Source organism: Pleurodeles waltl, chromosome 9 (genome assembly GCF_031143425.1).
Source record: "Pleurodeles waltl isolate 20211129_DDA chromosome 9, aPleWal1.hap1.20221129, whole genome shotgun sequence".
Classification (NCBI taxonomy): domain Eukaryota; kingdom Metazoa; phylum Chordata; class Amphibia; order Caudata; family Salamandridae; genus Pleurodeles; species Pleurodeles waltl.
The window spans coordinates 225,338,802-225,357,931 of NC_090448.1; the positions used below are offsets into that span (position 1 = coordinate 225,338,802).

The 19,130-nt window shown below is 42.5% G+C and overlaps 1 protein-coding gene across 3 annotated transcripts in view; it reads right to left on the reverse strand.

Annotated features, from left to right (window-relative positions):
- EOGT (EGF domain specific O-linked N-acetylglucosamine transferase) overlaps window positions 1-19,130 on the reverse strand; it is a 264,417-nt gene that overhangs the window by 72,548 nt on the left and 172,739 nt on the right. For all 3 annotated transcript variants that reach the window (XM_069206579.1, XM_069206580.1, XM_069206581.1), the window contains one exon: window positions 6,176-6,237. In XM_069206579.1, the coding sequence (XP_069062680.1) occupies window positions 6,176-6,237 (62 nt within the window). The remainder of the gene's footprint in view (window positions 1-6,175; window positions 6,238-19,130) is intronic.

The window sequence follows — 19,130 nt, forward strand, 5'->3', positions numbered from 1 at the left end:
ACGCAGCCTTGACGCACCCCTCTGTATATGCCAAAAGACTTAGGGCCTGATTCCAACTTTGGAGGACGGTGTTAAACCGTCCCAAAAGTGGCGGATATACCACCTGCCGTATTACGAGTCCATTATATCCTATGGAACTCGTAATACGGTAGGTGGTATATCCGTCACTTTTGGGACGGTTTAACACCGTCCTCCAAAGTTGGAATCAGGCCCTTAGTACATTCCCCTCTCATCCCGTACCTTACTCTTGCTCTGCACCCAGTATACAGATCCCTTATGAAATGAACTATTGTTGGTTCGACCCCCATGCTTATTAGAATATCCCATAACTTTTCATGCAAGACACAGTCAAATGCTGAGGACAAATCTATAAAGGCCAGGTGCAAATTACCCTCTCTGGTCTTTGTTTACTTCCCCACTAGGATAGTTAAGTTCAGAGCCTGTTCCACTGTACCTAGTCCTGTGCGGAAGCCATACTGCACTGGGGATAGAATGTTATTTTCTTCCGCCCATGTTTGGAGTCTATTTAGAATTATTCTCCCCGCTAATTTGGCTGATGTATCGAGGAGAGAAATTGGCCTATAACAGGCTGGGTTAAGGTGATCCCCCTTTTTGTACAGTATATGGGTATGAGTATATGGGTATGATGATAGAATGGCGCCATGTTGATGGTGGGCCTTGTGTGCAAATGGCCCTCAGTACCTGCGTCAATAGAGGGCCCCATAGGTCGGTGTTAGCTTTATATAGGTCGATTGGAACACCATCGGGCCCTGGCGCTTTACCTGCTTTGCTTGTGTTTATAGCTTCTACTAACTCCTCTAAGGTAAACTGGGGTGATACTGCTAGGTGTCAATCTTCCTCAAAGTCTAGGACTTTTAGAAGGTCCGGAGGAGCTCTGTCATTGGGTTGACAGTATATCTTAGAAAAGTACGTGATCCAGTCCTCTTCCGAAATTGCAATTTCCATTCTAGGGGTATTATTGTCACCTAGAACGGGAGTATTTATTATTTTCCAGAAGAGGGCATTGTCTTTCGTCAGACTAGCTCTGTGTAAGTTGTCCCATGACTTCCCTCTCAAAGGGAGTTTCCTCTTTTTTGTGGCTGTCTTATATGCCAGTCTGCAGATACGTATTTCAGTCTGACATCTTATGGGGGCACTTAGGGCTTTTTTTAATCTTGTGTGCGCTTTCGTACAATCGTGATCAAACCAGCCGGTTTCCCTTTTCTTACCCCCTGCCCCTCCTGTCCTAATCGTGAGGGCTTTTTTTACGATGTAGGTTATCTGTTGGAAGGCACTTAGACATTGTCCTGGGGCTGTGTCATCACTAAGGCAATCAAGGAACACTTGGATATGTTCACGTAATATATCTTTTAATAATACCTGTGGGTCAGTCTGACTCCATCTCAGTGTATAACCATTACCCGGGGCTAGTACAATATCGTTTACCATCGTTACCTCTCTGGCTTTAGCCTGTGTGGCAGGGATTGGTGAAAGTTCCAGGCTTTGAGGGAAATGGTCGCTTATTGCGATGTCATGGATTATGTAATTAGAAAAATAGTGTACAAAATGTGTTGACATTAGAATATAATCGATAACTGTATTTGCACCCCTTCCATTAAAGGTTGGTTTAAACTGTAGTTCTTTGGGAGATAATTCATTCACAAGAGACAGATTATGTTTTTGGGCCACTGAATTCATTGCCTCTCCTTGAACGGTATGTGAAAAGTGCGGTCCAATGCCGATATCTTCGGTATCCCAACCACACACCTTTCCTGTGGGTTCCTTGCAAAGATGTACATTAAAGTCGCCCCCCCATATAATAAAAGTCTCACGTCTATTGCTCGCACATATTTCCTCTAGGTCCTCACCCATCTCTGTTAAAATTTTGGGGACTTCTCTATGCGTTGCATTATTATAGAAGTTGATGAGTACTAGGTGCGTATTCTGATCCAAGTTGCATTCAATCATTTGATAATAGGTTTTTGTGATTTGCATTTTTGGGTTATGTAGCCATGCCTTGTTTGAGATATATGTGCATAGGCCTCCCTTTGGCCTGCCGTGATTAACCTGTACAGCTGGTGTATGAAATGTCTTGTACCCATTTATGTGGACTGGATTTAATGTCCAGGTCTCCTGAAGACAGATACAAGAAAAATCCCCAATGAAATTTACCCAAAGCTCGTTATTGATCTTATTAGTTAGACCTGCCACATTCCAGTAAAGTATAGTTGTTTCCATATATTGATAGGGTTGGGGGTGCGCCTCCTCTATAGATGGTAAGAGTGGTACGTCATCTTGAGTATAAATTATTGGAGGGAGTTGGTTCCCCTGATTCAAATGGATGTCTATGATGTTCCTATCAGATGCCATCTCGCGGGATACATCTCCCCTCTTCTCGGTAGGCCTTTCTTTATTTACATCCAGGGCAAATTCATACGGAAAATCTATCTTCTTCCTGTTTAGTCAATCCAAATCTTCTAGCGTTGTAAGTGGTTGAAATCTATTACTAAGAGAATTATGGTCCAGGGTATTTAGTACTTGTTCATTTACGGATTGTAGATCCCTAAAGTTGCGCCCGAAGATCTTGGATAAAAGAAACCCAAGGGTAGCAATGAGATTCCTTGACAAGTGGCTTGTCTAACACCTAATTTGTGGATGATACTATGCACCAAATCTGGGGTCTTGAATGAAAGAACCACACAGTCTCCTTCCACTACTTTTTCCCTGTTTCCTATCCACTTGACTCTTCTTGCCATTTTTATATCATTAAATAGGACCCCCACCCCCCCCCAGGACCCAAACGTGTTCCTATCCAATTCAGGGCCTTATTCCTCAATGCCGGCCACGTTTCCCGGTGTTGATCACCTATAGGGGGAACATTTGTCAGGACCACAACGTATGGAGTTGCCTCCGGAGGAAGATGTAAATGGTCACTAGGTATGTATGTAGACTTCAGGGGTCTTGTTTCAGTATGTTGAGGCCTTCCTTTGTCTGTTCGGGGAATATTTGTCCTAATTAGTGAGGGAGTGTTGGGCAATGTGGTGACTTGTTTATGATTAGTAGTTGGTACTGGTGGAAATGATTTTATGCTGGTTAGAGGCTTGTGAATAGAGTGTATATGGCTAGTACTTGCTGATATAAATGATACCTGTGGTTTAATCAAGAGCTTTGAGAACAAGTGTGGGTCGTTAACCTTATCTAGAGGTATGGATTGGGAATTTCGCTCGAAATTCAAATTTGGCAATATTAAACTTGGATTTTGTTTTAGGTCGTGTGAGGCCTCTGCGTGTAAAGACTTTATAAATCCCATGCCTGCCTCGACCTTGCACTCCACTACTTTTAAGCGTTCCAACAGGGAATCCAGTTTGGCCCTGAATGATGATTTCATACTATTTATTAGGTCACAGAGGTTGGCTAGGAGAGATCTAGTCGTATCTACTGGTTTAATTGGGAGTCTCTTCCGAGATGACTTCTTTAAGGGCTTTCTATCGAGTGTGGGTGCCGAATCTTTCTTAAGAGATTTTTTAGGGGTGTTGTCAGCCTTCTCTGGCGCCGGCTTCCTTTGGCGTTTAGCTACAGGTGAAAGGTCATCTAATGAGAGAATTGAATCTGAGATATTTTTAATGCATCCATTTTTATCTGTTGCATCTCTGTTCAGTGCTTCATTATTACACCTTGTAGAATCATCAGTTATCACCACGTCCGTTGGAGATTGGGTGTTATGTTCTTTGGATGTCAGGATTTTCCCCTCTACGTTGGCAATTTGTTTGTCTATCATACGTTCAGAGTCCAATTCAAAGTGCTTGTTGGAAAATGTATTCACATAAATACTGAACGGAACTACTGGTGTGATCTCTGTTTCTGAAGTTGTAAGTGGACACCTTTGAAACAAAAAAAGTATATTTTTCCTGTAAGTCATATGTGTTTGTGCGCTCCATCTGGAGTTAATCCAAGAGTCCTATGCAAACGAGGGGCGTGGGGTGGGAGAGCAGAACTCATGGTGTTGAAATAAACAGGAAAACATGTTACAGAAATATGCAGTTTTCATATATGTATTACTTGTATAACAATTCTCTCGCATCCCTCTTCTTCATCTCAGTCCTCACTAGATGAGGAGTATACACAATACACCAAACTTCATGTGTCCAGCCTCCCACAGAAAACATTGAGGCAAAACCTTTCCTATTCCTGTTCAAGTGCTCCTATCTCCAACAGGTTCAACTGTTCAGTAGTGCTCAGGGGTCACAACGTGGCAACTATCTTCAAGTTTTAGAGAACTTGGCATTAAAAGGATGTACAGTCACAGGGTGTGACTGGCCTACAGGGCAATCTAGCAGTGGCCGAAGAGCTGGTCTGGCAGGTCAATGCGTGGGCCAGTTTTGTGGCTTTTTGCCACAACCAATGGAGCCTATTTCGATAGTGGATTTTATATTATTTTTGATGGAAAAACTACTTTTCGTAGAAAATTATCTCAGGAACCTTAATTATGCAGAGAAACTGATTTGTCACTCCCGAGGCACTGGTGTGCAGGACAGTCATTTTTGTTAGCACAAGTTCTTACCCTTCTTCACCCAGGAAATTGTGCTGCCAGCTTTAGGTCAGGATCAGATCATAGTTAGCCTCAGTGTTTTAATGTCTAGAGGGCTCTATTGTTTTATTTAGAGAGGATTAAGGACCTCTGGGAGTAAGGCAGTATTTTCTTCATATTTGACATGAATGAAATGGGTAGAAAATTCTCGGTTGAAATACTGGAAAAATGGGTTTATTCAACATTCAACTTTTGTTTTGCTTAAAGGTTACATGGTATTCTGGTCCTAAACGGGATTCGGGGATTCTTCATTTAAGAAGCCTCCTCAGCAGTAGCCACAAGAGGAATGTCAATTTGGGCCACATTTTTAGAGCTGGCACATGGACAATGCCTAGCATTGATGGATGAAAGTGGAGGGTGGCAACGCTTCCTTGATTTTGATGGCAGTGTTCCGAAGGCCACTTATTGATGTGATGATGCACAGTACCTTCTTAAAAATAAGTCACATGTGTTGCAGCCTTCTTTTGTTAGTTTTTTTATCTCTGGTTCAGTTTGTTATTCCTCGTTTAGTAAGGACTGGAACAAAGGGGAGGGCTGTGAGTGCAATGCCCCAAGTACTTACAGATAACATTCACTACTTCCAGTCCCAATGTTTTTCACCACAATTCCTAAGTCAATCCCTCCCTCCGTGGGTATGGCATGGCTTCATTTTGGGGTCTTTGGTTATGTTCGGGAAAGGAGATGCATATGGGCACAGGGTACTGCCACATCCTCTGGAAGTGGACCCATGATGTTGGGTGCATTAGGTGTGCTGCTATTAGAGAAAATCCCCCGATGGAGACTGGTGTGGTAGTGCAGCGTCTTCAAACATGCCACGTGAGCATTACCATTATTAGATATGGAGTATGTGCTCCTTCTATTGTTGCTGCTTCTGTGTTTTTAAATGCCTGTCTGTCTTCCGAATTACTGGTCAAGTTAATTTCTAACAGTTACCTGCTGTCCTCAGACTTGTCCGCCTGTGGGCTCTGAAATAAAGACTAATTAGACATTTTCTATGTCTGCCCACCTTAATTCAAGTAGGCTCCTCACATAATAAGGAGCCCAAATAGGATTACTGCTAGGAGAATTGAATATTATACATTTTAATATCCACATTGTCTCTATCCTAGAAACTATGAGAAGCCATTTTCCCCACAGACTTGTTCAAAGACAAGGCCTGTCTTATACATCTCTCTAGGCTGCTTTATTAAGACAAATCGAAACCAGTGTCATGCCTTGCTCCCATATTGAGGTAAAACATCATCGAGGCCCTTTCTGAGCGTTTGGAATTTATTGAAGTCTCCGGATGAGGGATCTACTGGAGGTTATCCTGCTAGCCTGTATCCTTTACCACATCTTTCTCAACCCTGTGAATGTCCTATTTGTACCAGGCAAACAGCCTATAAACTAGCAGGCTTCTGCATTTATTTGCAGCTTGCTTCTTTTGGCTGGGGAGTGGTATGTACTCTAGCAGTAGCCCTTGAGACCACCAGGATAATCCAGACTTCGTCGAATTTTCAAACATTGTGCTAGGATGTAAAATGATACTAAAAATGAATAAATACAAATATATACTACATTGAAACATTTAAAGGAAAATGTACTTACTTGTATTTAAAATCAACTACTTTGACGTGAAATGTAAGCACAGTTTTCAAAGCGTTTCTGAGCTAAGAAAAAAAAACAAATCATTTTTAGTTGTGCTACATTTTTACTCAATAAAGACTTCTTATGGAATGGCATATTACTCCTGCAAGTACATCCATTATCTGTGCAGACTGTTTACATGTAAAAGATGCATTGGCAAAGTCAATTGGCCTCGCTTTTTTTTTTTTTTAAGAACACAATCACATTCCCTTAAACAGCTGCAATCAACACATTTCCCAGGCAGGCTACAGGATCATAAACCACCCTAGAGGTCCCTTAAGTCAGACAAATCCTGTCTGTAGCAAGCTGCTACTAGAGGTGCTTTGGGTTAAAGACACATTCTTGAAAGACAATCAAAAAAGATCCTATAGGTTTCCACCACTGCCCCCTTAAATATAGAATACCTTAAGAATTATGAACATGCCAGATGCCCTTGAATGTCTAATTGTTTGAAAGTGGAAAGAAACAGCCTCAAAATCTTGACAGTGCTTTTATTTTGTGCATGGCCAGTCATAAAAGGGTGCAGCTTCCCCATATAAATTTGCAGAGTCACTTTCGCAATACAATTATTTTTGCTAATTGCCCAAATAAATATCACAGTGTTAGGTTACGATGGTGAAATTCATTACTGAGGCTTTGGGAGGTGTGTGTGTGTGTCACCAGTGTTTAGAAATTACCTGTATGCCACATAATGAACAGCTCTTTAGGTGTTTCCAAGGATGTACATAGCAGAAGCTGCCAGTTTAAAGGCTGCAAATAACAAGGTGAGGGCTGAGCAGACTTGGAACTGAGGGAGGTATGGATAATGGGGAGGATGATGGGGCAGTGATAGCAATAGCGGTGTCCTATCACCGAAAGCTAATTGGCACAGTAATGAGACAACATAATCTACTGCAAAATATTATGGGCTTTAAATGCAGTCTATCATTCTCTCTCTCTACTACTTGTATGTTTTTCAAGTACTGCCAACATAAGGTCTCTCAGACAGCTAAAGGTTTCTGTAGAAAGATCTGTAAAGAGATGAAGCCTTGCAAACCTAAGTGAAATGTCTTACCAGACATCCCAGAATAGCCAACGTTCTGCAATTATTGGCTTTAGGATCTCATTACATTTGTTGATCAAGATTAGCCAGCTAACATCTACAAATCCATGAACAGTAAAAATGACCCTTTCCCAACATGACAAGTAGTTCAAGATTTCAAACTCAAGAAAAAGAAATTGCGAGTCAATACTTACAAACTCTATGTAGTTAACCCAGTAGACTAACAAAGCACTAGTTTAAAAAAAACATATATGATACATGACTGATGAGAACCATTCTGATCACGTAAAATGTCCTATTAAAGTCATCTGCAGGACAATCATGCATAAGAATATAATAGTGAAGATGAATGATGAACAATCATGGAAATGAAAATCCCTTCCTGAGAAGCAAACCTCGGGGCTCAGTCCAACAGTTCAGTGAAGAAATGGCAAGTTTTACTATATACCTTTCGCTCTCCTTTGGTAATGTGGGTTTAGCAACAAGGTACATACCCTAACCCTAAGGGAAAGGGCTTGTGATGCTTGCGCACAAAAGTACACTCAAAAGCGATAAAGAAATTCTAAGGTTTGAGTTTAGATAATATCTGAAAACCATTATCCAGCAAAATATAATAAAAAATGTATCAGTGGACCAAGAGTGATTGATCGTGAAAAGCCGCCAGGGGAAAATAACATACACCTAACAAGTGTGTTTAAAGGCAAACTGGAAACAAATAAATAAATGGTCACCTCGAATCATTGCATAACCCATTTTTAAATCGGAAGCTCCCACAACTATTTTGCTACGCTCTGCGCAGAATTATGATTTCTGAAATTACATTAATTAGGTGGGTGTCATTTACATATCAGCCAGTCCTAGTGTTTCGTATGAACAGTGCAGACAGGAAATGCAGTGCATGCAGTGTATACTATTCGGAGCACTCATTCGTTCTCTTGGCCTTTGTCCTGACACATGGTTAGCATCAATCTTCCTGAGCGAGATCAAATGTTTCAATTGGACAACATAGTCAATATCGGTGAACTCACACTCCTCTGGAGAAGCCTCCTAGAAGGTCATAGCATTATGAGTGGCTCATGTCTTAATTGAATCAGGATGAAAAGTGGTTGGAAAGTCCTCAATGTACAGGAAGTCCTTAATAGGAAAGCAGGAAACCTGACCAAGAAGTTGCTACACTGACCTCGATTTGGGGAGATAGAGTCCATTAATAGGATCAAAGAGTGTATGTTATTTATTTCATTATTTATTTAAGGAGTGATATACAGTGATGACATGTCGCTTTACAGCCCCTTCAGAACACTGGTATTAGTGAAATAGACTCAGTAAAGTCCCCTGCTCAAAACAGATAGTGACCAAGTGGGATGAAGCACTCTAACAAGCAATTTAGAGGTCCTTCAGTCAGAAATCTGGGACCTCCTGGATTAAATAACAACTTTTATGCTTAAAAACTCTAATGGAGGACGTGGACTGGTCCCTCAGAAAAGGGAGGCAGGGCAGAGTTCTGAGCAATAGGATGCTGAAATAGCCCTTAAAGGGAGAGGGGCTAAGGCCTTTCCTATATTTAAAATAATTTAGATGACCTTTTCAGGATATCTCTAGGTTGCTCCAAGGCAAGGTTTCAGGACTTTAAGAGATCGTCTTCCGCTCCAAAGGAAGTGTTTCAGGACTTTAAGAGATCTTCCTCCATGTTTTAATGATAGAAACGTCTTTTGGCATGATAAGTAAGTAGACCTCAGATTCCCTTGGTGTGAGTAGTTCTCGGTCTGTCTAGAGGCCTTGGATCATCAGATGTTTCATGTGGGCTGCCCACCCCGATTGCAAAGCATCAGTGACTATGGTTTGCTTTGGAGTTTTAATTTGGAATAGAACCTCTACTAACACATTTTGCTCCATGCATTTTTTATAAATGGATAATGCTCTCTCCTTCAAAGGGTACACACTTTCACATACATGTTTATTTTAGCAAAGACACTGCAATGGCTGGAAGACCCAGCTTGGAAAGCACCCTGGCTATAGTAATGTAGTCCTGTGCTGCTCTCGGCTCAGTTTGCTTTTATTAGCCAGTCACTGAGGTAGGAATAAACAAATCTTTCCTTCCTTTTTTTAAATGGGCTGCAACTAATTCCATGCACTTTGAGGAGATTTGAGGGGCAGACTCTAGGACACAAATTAGCATGTTGTATTGATAATGTTTGTCTCCCACTAAAAATCTGGAGTTTGTAGTCGGTTCAAAGTCATGCATTTCTTTGCTTTGAGGATCTGCTAAAGTCTTCTTCTTGCTGGCTAAAAGCTCTGAGTGGAACCAACCTGATTTGCTTTGTCCTCCTGAGGTTGAAATATTTTTAAATCCCAATTTTTTTTCTTTATGGAGCAGTTCATCTTGGTCACTATTAAGGCTTCCCAGGGTATCAGAGACAGCTAGTAACATATCCTATTTGCCTTACTGCAACCTATAACACGTGGCACCATTCTTAGTGGCATTCAACATGGCAGAACCTTTTTGCACCTGGAGGAGGCTTGTGGCACACCTATGGGTATTTTTAGGGTAATGAGTAGTCTCATTCAACTCAACCAAACAACAAAGGTTCTGGAGAATGGAGGGCTAAAGTGTATCCCTAGGATCACAAGGCCCCTCTTCTCCAGGCCTCCCTGATGACTTAACTCTAAAATTAAAGGCCTTCCCCAGTCCCTTTCAAGTTAGTGAAATTCATGGACCCTCCTCAATGTCCTTCTATGGTTAAGCTGGGGCATTTACCTCTCTAAGGCCCTTCATGCCAGGCCCAAGTGCCCAAGGTATGGTCCTTGGTCTGGGAGCAGAATTTCACACCTCAAAGTCACTGACAGGGCAAGCTACGGGCTCACTACTACCTATAAGCCCACTAGAGCTTCAGGCAGGAAAAAGTTTCCAAAAGAGACAGTTCTTGTATATTTAACACAAATCTACCTTCACCACTGAATTGGATTTGGATTGTTAATAAATAATAAAAATAGTGATTGGATGGACTTTGTTGCTTATTCTCAGCCAGACATAGAAAAACTGTAGTTTAATTGTGTTTCATTTTTGCTTATGGAACAAATCGCAGCCTTATGCAGTGAAAATAGCTCTTAATGGATAGTCACTGCAGAGACATGTCAACCATAATTAATTACATGCTTCATTGATAAACTCTAGGCAACCTATATTATGAACTGGAAGGTCTAATTAAGGGTGACTTACCAATGTAGGTTCCTCTCCTGTCAAAAAAGATTATTTTGGCAGGTCAGTCTGCAGAATTAAAAGCTGCAGTAGTCAGTCTATGCACATAGGCCTGAAGCTATTCTTTCCTTGCCAGTCTAGTGGATGGTAAAATATGTGCTGCAGTCCACAGGTGGCATTTAACGCCCATGACATTAGTGCACTTTCTGCACCCTATAGTAGAGCTCCACAGGATAATTAAATGTAGCAATTGGCATAGTAACACGTTTTATCATGTTTTAGGGGTCAGTGAGTATGCATTGGGGGCTGAACAGCATTACCCCATTGTACAGAAAATAAAACAGTAACATTAGTCCACATAAAATTGGGACGACCACTACAATAGAGCTACTTCTTTACACTTTGGATCCTCCTATATAAAAAATGGGAGTACCTAACATCTAAATAGGATACTCAAAGAGATTAGGTTAACCAACAGTAAGAAATATAGAACTGTAATTATTTTAAGTAAATAGAGAATGGTTTGTGGACCCTTTTTATTTCAAAACGTGGAACTTAAAATTTAAATAAGATCACAAAGAGACAATTATAATGTTAGTCAGAAAGAGAATGAATGACAAGTAGTAGATTTTTCTAATATTGGGATCACCTAACAACTGTGTGAACGAATCCAACTAAAGATACTGTTTACACAATGCATATGGTTTGGATGAATTAAGTGTCTCACAATGACATAATGATGTTAAATAATACAATCTAGATGAATGTTGTGATTGTGCGCAATGTCTTATATTGACCAGGAATGGTTTATTGAAGGACTGGATTCCCACTACATTGATATATGTATTTTCACTCAAAAATCAAAAGGTTAAACTGCAGTTACACATAGGTCTTGTGCTAAAAATATATTTTTTTAAATGAAAAAAAACACTCAAACTCATTAGGTATGCATAACTGAACTAAGTATACCTTGCACTGCTGTGGATTTCAAACGCCATACAAGAAGTTATATGTGAGGTTATAAGCAGCGCATCATAGCAGTGCTGGTCATACTTAAGTAATTTATATAACTGGCCTATTTTATTAGAAGACCTACGTATAACTCTTCTTTAACCTTTAGAGTTTTCAGTGAATTTCAATGGTTTTTTTTTTTAATGCAAGTTAGAAATCTTAAAATCGTAATACTTCTACTTACTTTTATTCCACTTTAACATTTGTTTCTTTCAGTGAATTCTATTATTTTTTAACATAAAGTAAGATGTTGTTCTACCACTGCCCTTCCCTGAGCAGTTGGCTTGCTGCCCCATCCACCTCCTCCCTACCGCTCTGTTGTCGGAGTCCATGCACCAGCCCCCTCCCTCCGGCCCTTGTGGTCCAATGTGCTGCCACTGCCCTCCATTTAACTTGATGTCTCTGCCCACTCCTCCTGCCCTCCATTGCCCAATTCTATGCCCCATCATAGCCCTCCTGCTTATCCATTGTGCTTAACTTGGTTCCCCTACACCCAATCCCCCTGCCCTCCGATGGCTGTGTGTATGCCCCTGCGCCCTCTGTTTTGCCATGATGTTCCATGGACATGGCATTGCCTGTCCTGTTGGAAATGGGTTATTGGTAAGGGCAGGTAAGTACCTACACATAGCAATAGGCCACTAACACCCACTTAAGTCCAGTTAGGTCTCAATAAATTAAACCCAGCTCAACCCTTGGTAGCTTGGCAACGAGCGACAAGGCTTAACTTCGGAGACTAGTGTGTAAAGCATTTAAAAATCACAAAACAGTAAATAAGTAAAACACAAAACACAATAAAAACCTGACATCAATTTATAAAAACAGATTATATTTTTATCTTTAAAAAGACAACAAAATGACTAAAATCGGATAAGGGGAAACAGAGATATGAATTTTTTTAAAATTAACGTTTTCTAGCGCATAGAAGCAAATATCGCTCAAAGTGTTAAAAAGGTCACACTGGAAAGGGACAAAGTCCAAAGTTCAGGCCACGCACGAGGTAACACTGTCACACTTACTTTCAGAAGTGATTCCTGATTCAGGAAAGTGGTCTACAGCACCAGCCAAGGGTTCAGAGGCTCTGGTTTGCCTCTTGGGGCTCTGGGACCACAATTCCCACAATGTACCTCTTCAACTTATGAAGTTGCGCTAACCGTCTCCAAACTTCTGGATCTTCTTCCAGAGGTCCTTTTTGGGTCCTTGAAGTGTCCACAACTTGATCCAAGGTTCCAGAAGCTCTGAGTTGTTCCTTCGGAGTAGGGACTACAATTCCCAGAATGCACCTGCTCATAATCCTCAAATGGCCACTGGGCACTGCTTGCAGGACTTGATACAGGGGACTCTGGGCAACTCCTTTGTACCTGTAGAAAACAGGGAGTCCCTTCTTGAAGCTGTAGAAGACAGGCAAAGTCCTTTTAGTGGTGAAGCCCAAGTGTGCAGCTGGTGCAGTCCTTCAGAGTGCAGTGTCCAGGTGGAGGTCAGGGGTCCAGCAGGGCAGTCCTTCTTCTGAGATTCTTTCTCATTGGGATCTGGTAGGGAACTGAGGTGTGGGTGCAGGTCTGCCAGTTTAATCCTGGCTCTTGGGTGAAAAACAGGGGGGGGTCCTGGTTCTCCAAAAAGATGCTGGGTCCTTCCTCCTGTGACGACCACTTCCTGGGAAGTGTGGTAAAATCAATCCCAGGGAGCAACATTCCTCAAAAATCCATCATTGCTGAAAGTGATTTTTGGAGGTTACATCTGGCTCAGCCCACCCACTGGTGTGGCAAAAAATCTTAAACATAGCATTCTCCTGCCCTCTCCTAATCTCATCAAGAGGGCACCTAATTGTCTGGGTTGCAGGATGTGAGGGAGGTGCCAGGCTACCCCAAATGTCCTTCCCTGCCTTTGAAGACCAGTTTGGCAGTCTCCCCCTTCCTGCTTCTCCATCTGCTGAGGGAAGTTATCCTCCCACAGGCACATTCCTTTGTGTTCAGCCCAGGCTACTTCACACTTCATCAAGGCAGCCTGGCCAGGCTGCCAGAGGCTGGCCAATCAGAGCAGAGCACTTCAGGGCTGAAGTTGGCAACTTTTTAGGTAGAGTTTAAAACTCTTTACCTGAACAAGTTATATCAAATCCAACAATTGTAAGTTTTGGGATTTATTATTACAATTAATGTGATACCAAACTTGATGTATCTGACACTTAAGTGGACTTCGTAATTTTAAATAAAGTCTCCCCATTTTAGCCTATGGAGGCCATTCACTACAATGAGGAAAAAACAAATGTGTCTGTTTTACCTCTCCGGGGCTTATAGAACCATTTTTATAAGGTCCCTGCTTATAGTTACATGGCACCCAACCCTAGGGGACACTTTAGGGGTGACTTACATGTAAAAATAAGGTAGTTGAAGACTTTGGAAGTACTTTTAATTCCAAAGTCGAATTTGCATTTAACTTTAATTTAAAAGCAGCCAGCAAGGCAGGCCTGCCTTTAAAATGACCATGGACACCTCAGCAGTGCACCTATGGGTGTACTACCTATGCTGGAGACCCTAAACCTACATACCCTACCATATACTAGGGACCTATAGGTAGGTTGACATAGCAAATTATAATTACCCTAATTTGCATATTTAGTTTATACAGAGCACAGGCCCTGGGGCTGGTTAGCAGTGCCCAGGGCACCATCAGAGTCAGGAAAACACCAACATAAAGTGAAAAATGGGAGCAAAAAGTTAGGGGGTCTCTGCAATCAGCCCTGTTTTCTCACATGTCCTATCCACTCTGAGTTTTCCAGTGAGCTGCCACTGCTCCTTCCACCTGCCTAGCATGGTCGGATGGCTTCCGCCTGTCCCTGTCACCTCCACCCTGCCTGTCCTAGTTTCATGCCCCTATCCCCTCCCTTTTGTTCCTCCATGGTCAAGGTTACTGCCAGTCCCTTTTCCTCCTCAATGCTCTGTTGTGCTGCAACTGCTCTTCCTGCCTGGCCTACGCGTTGAAGAGCCTTTCCCTGCCCTCTCTTGTCTCTGTCCTGCCTCTACCCCTCCCTACTGTCATCCATAGCCCTTTGTGCATGCCCCTGCCCCCTCCCTCCTGCCCACCATGGTTGTTGTGCTGCCACTAACCTTCCTGCTTGCCATGCATGGTCTTCTGTGCGGCCACAGCCCCTTCCACATGCCCTGTGTGGTCAGCTTGCTGTCTCTGACCCTCTCCCACATTCCCTCCATTGTCTGTGTGTTTGCCATTATAGTCTCACCTTTGCTCTGCATGGTGTGTTGTGCTTCTGGTGGCCTTCCAGCCTGCCCTCCACAGTCAGCTTGTTGCTCCTGCCCCTTGCCCCCCTGCTCTCTATTTCCCATGTACAGGCTCTGTCCCCTCCCTCCTGCTTTCTCTAGTCTGTTTTCATGCCTCTCCCTCCTGCCCTTCATGGTCCGTTATGCTGCAACTCTCCCTCCTGTCTATCCGGCACGGTCAGCTTGTTGCTTTTGCCTCTTTCCCCTCTGCTGTCCATGTGCATGGCCCTGTCCCCTCTCTATTGCTTTCCATGTTTCGTTGCGCTGCACTGCTGTCCTACTTGCGCCCTGTGTGTTGTAACCCCTGACGCCTGCCCTGTAAGGTCAGTTTGGTGCCCCTGCTCACCTCCCTCTTGCCTTCTGTTATCTGAGTCAATGCTCCTACTCAATTCCTCCTTGCCTTCATGATCCAATGTACCATACTTGCCAACATTTTGAACTTGTTAAGAGGGAGATTTTGAAAATAAAACAAGGATTTGATTTTCCCCAATGACTTATTTTGAAAAAGAGGAGATCTTAGGCATGAGGTAGATAAAATTAAACCCTTTTGGGCTTAAAAACTTTGGGAGTCTCCTTCCTGAATCGGGCCTGTTGGCATGTAAGGTTGTACTGCCACTGCCTCTTCCTTCATCTCTCAATGGTCTTCTATGTTGCCACAGCCTCTCTTGCCTGTCCTGTATGGTTGGTTTGTTGCCCCGTCCCCTTTTCCCCTGCCCTCAATGTCCATTTTGCTGCCACTGCCCCTCCCGCCTGCTCAGCATGGTCAACTTGTTGCCTCTGCAACCCCCTCCCTGCCCTCAATTATCTGAGTCAGTGCCCCTGACATCTGCCTCCCCACAGAATTCTAATGAACAACAAGATTGCTAGCATTCTATATTTATTACAAAAGCGTTGCATGCCTGAAGCCAAATGAGAGATCTTATTCCCATAGAAATTATGGTTAGTGATCTTAAAAACAAAACAAAAAGGAGGACATATTTTCAGAGTTCTCAAAAAGCGACAAAGCACATTTTTCAATTACTTGCCATCTTTATGGTTTTTCCAGATGAATACTTGATTATATGTTACACTTAGGGGAGAGGCTACGGTGTTAGGGCCAGAGCTGCTATCTTTATGTTTTTTCCAGATGATTACTTGATTATATGATACACTTAGGGGAGAGGATGTGGTGTTCGGGCCAGAGCTGCAGACTTCAACTGGGGAGCCAGGTTTGAGTTTCAGCGTCAGCTCAACATCCTGTGATTATAGGCAAATCACTCAAGCTCCCCATGCCTAAAATCAAAATGAATGTGCTCTTGTGTAATGTAACTGATGATCATGTAAAGCACTCCTCTACCTTCAAGTCAAGTTTGCGCTACATAAAACTGCAGAAAAAACAAAAATTAGTATTTTGAATACTTCTGTCGTTGGGCTATACTTGGGCTATATTTGGTTGATGTTTGTGCTATATTGGGGCCCTTTTTTCTGTGATGGCCGTCTTAGGAGCCTTATTTGTTATGAAGCTCCCTAATTTCCTCGTTTACTGCAGTATCCTCAGTAAAAAATGCTTTCAGTTTTCTACTTCCATCAAGATGACGTTCAGAAGGCTTAGCATTACTCTGCCATCTAGTGTTAGGCTCAGACGTTTAAAAGTTATTTTTCGAGTCAGGAGATGTGCTGTCACAACTCCTCTCAGTATACAATGCACGAGGGCCCAGACTCCATGTTGTTTTCTGCACAACAGGTGAGAGGCTGCATGGAGTGTGAACGAAAAAGCATGGTGCAGCAGTGCATATTTAGTGATTATGTTGTGATCTGCAAGAGGCACACACATCCGTGGAGGAGGATGGCTGAAAGTAAATCTACAGCTATGAAGAGATGCTTACAGGTTGAGTAGCATATACAGTTCATAGCATATTTGGCGGTAGATACACATCCTTAGCAAAAACCATAGAGTAGTACCCTCCAAGCCACGGTAGCTAGCACATGGATTATGCAAATGTGTGGAGTAATGTCCTTAACACAGCTTGGCCATCTACAGCTTGCGAACAGGCAAAGATGTCTACCCAATAATGATTAGAGTAAAAGTATGTGTTATTGAATAGGTGGCTGCTTTGCAAATACTGGCCAAGGAGACGTTTCTTAAGAAGCCAATAGTAGCCCCCTTCTTTGAGTAAAGTCTTCCGTAGGAGGAGTGTGGAGGACCCTCTTCACGTTAAGGTAGGGGGTCTGGATTCATTTGACAATATAACTACCTATGCCAGCCTTGGAGATAGCCTGCCTCTTTTGAGGCTTAGCAAAGGAGATAAACAGCTGGTTTGACTTACAGAATAATTTGGTTCTTCCTATGTAGTTTGAGGGATCTCTTAACATCTAAAATGAGCAGTGCTCTTTCTGACAGAATCGGGCTGCTGGAAAATGATCACAAGTTTTATGGTTTGGATAAGGTGGGAAGGTGGCACTACCTTGGGGAGGAACTTAGGGTTGGTAATAAGAACAATCCTATCCTAGTGGACCATGTGCTGTTTATATTGATTGACTTATGTCAGTATGAGAATACTATTGATGATATACCACACTGAAAAAAAATGTTGGGCTCTTTTGTTTTATTCATTTATTTGACATAGTATCACACCTACTGTGTGAATTTTGCGTCATGAGTATGATGGTTCTTGTTTAAAGTGTTACTCGCAGGACATTTTTTTCTCAATATCACTACTGCCATACCATGTACTTGATACAGCAATATCTGTGCTGTATAATGGCTCAATTGAAGAGCAACCAAATTCGCTATTCACCAAGAGGTTCCTGCTCCCACCGCCACCCTGCTGCCCTCAGTGTCTAACTTGTTACTCTCCTTATATAGAGGAAGGACATCACCAGTGGTTTGAGTGGAAGCAGACTAGTGAGCACTGTGGAGTACTAGCAAATCTGGTGGGACCTGTCTCCTAATTTACACAGAGGGAGGGTTTGAACTTTTTGTCCCAGTCTGAGAGTCGCTTCTTTGGCACCGATGGCGCCTCTGAAATTCTCAGGGTCTTACTTTGGCATTACTTTAAGAATGAATAGATAGGAAGTGGATTGAGCACTCAGACTTGGAGAGCATCTCCATAAGAAGCCCCCCTTCTTGTATTATATGCATGTCCACTATATGGTATGTGGTTGCAGGATAACCTCATGGTATGCAGCCTTATCATAGGGGTGAAGCTCTGATAATACAGTGGTCTAGGTTAGGGTCATTTGGGGAAATCTATGTTGTAATCATTCCATGGACCATCAGTGGGCTGGCTGTAGGGGTCAAACGGTCCATAGGAGCTCTGGAGAGCTTGACAGAGGAAATGATTGAGGGGTAGGTGGCTGAGGCAGCAGGGGTGGGTTTTGGCAGGTGAAGGGGAGTGAATGCGTGGTAGAGGGCTAGTACTGGTGGCTGCATCTGTGACTTAGTTGCAAGTTCTGGTGAACAAGGCAAGCAGAGAGGCTCTTTCTTGAAAGTATGTTTTCTCTTGTGAGGGATAGGCTCCATGGTAAAGGCAACTTCAATAGAGATCTTGCATGAATGAAGAGGTGCTGTTGTCTAGTGTCAAATTCTAGTAACGTCACCAAGACTGGGGTCTCAACATTCTCCTTCTTGTGTGTTGTTGGAGGCCTGTGTCACAGACCTTTCATTGAACAAGATCACGTGTGCTTGTTGCACTCGACGACCCCTATAGCATGCTTGACAAAGGCGAATCAGGCTCAACTGTACTACTTAAACTTTCTGCAGCATTCAGTATGGTCTATCACCCCGTCTCCCAATTTCAGGGGATAGTGATGAGTCATAGCCCTGCTTTGAATGGTTTTCTTCCTTTCTTGAAGGACATACCCATAAAGCAGTCCTTTCATCATATAAATCCTCCTTTCACCTAGTACATTATAGCATTCCACAGAGCTCAGCCTTGAGCCATACTCTATTTAACCTCTACGTAGTGACACTAGCATATCTGAATAGAATTTATGGAGTAGGCTTTTACTGCTTTGCTTTTGGCATTCAGTTGCTTTCCTCTTTTGGTACAATTCCCAGCACACCATTTTCATGCAATCGTTTGAGAGGCGCTGACATCCATCCTTGGATAAGCACCAATCAACTTAAGCTCAATTCTACTAAAACAGAAGTTATCTATTTAGGGAATTTCTCTCCTAATATTGAGACTCATTGAATTTGTGTATGAATGATGCCCCTATCTCAGTTTCTCATGCTGTTGAAGCATCTAACCTTCCTTCAACAAATTTCCAAGTAACTAGCTTCATGTTCATTGCTTCAGCATTTTCTAAGGAAAATACTTCCCTCTCTTCCGCTGATTTGCCAGAAACTGGCAGTCTTGGCAATCATTTCTTCCAGAGTTGACTACTGTAAAGCTATCTACCAAGGGCTTCCCCCCT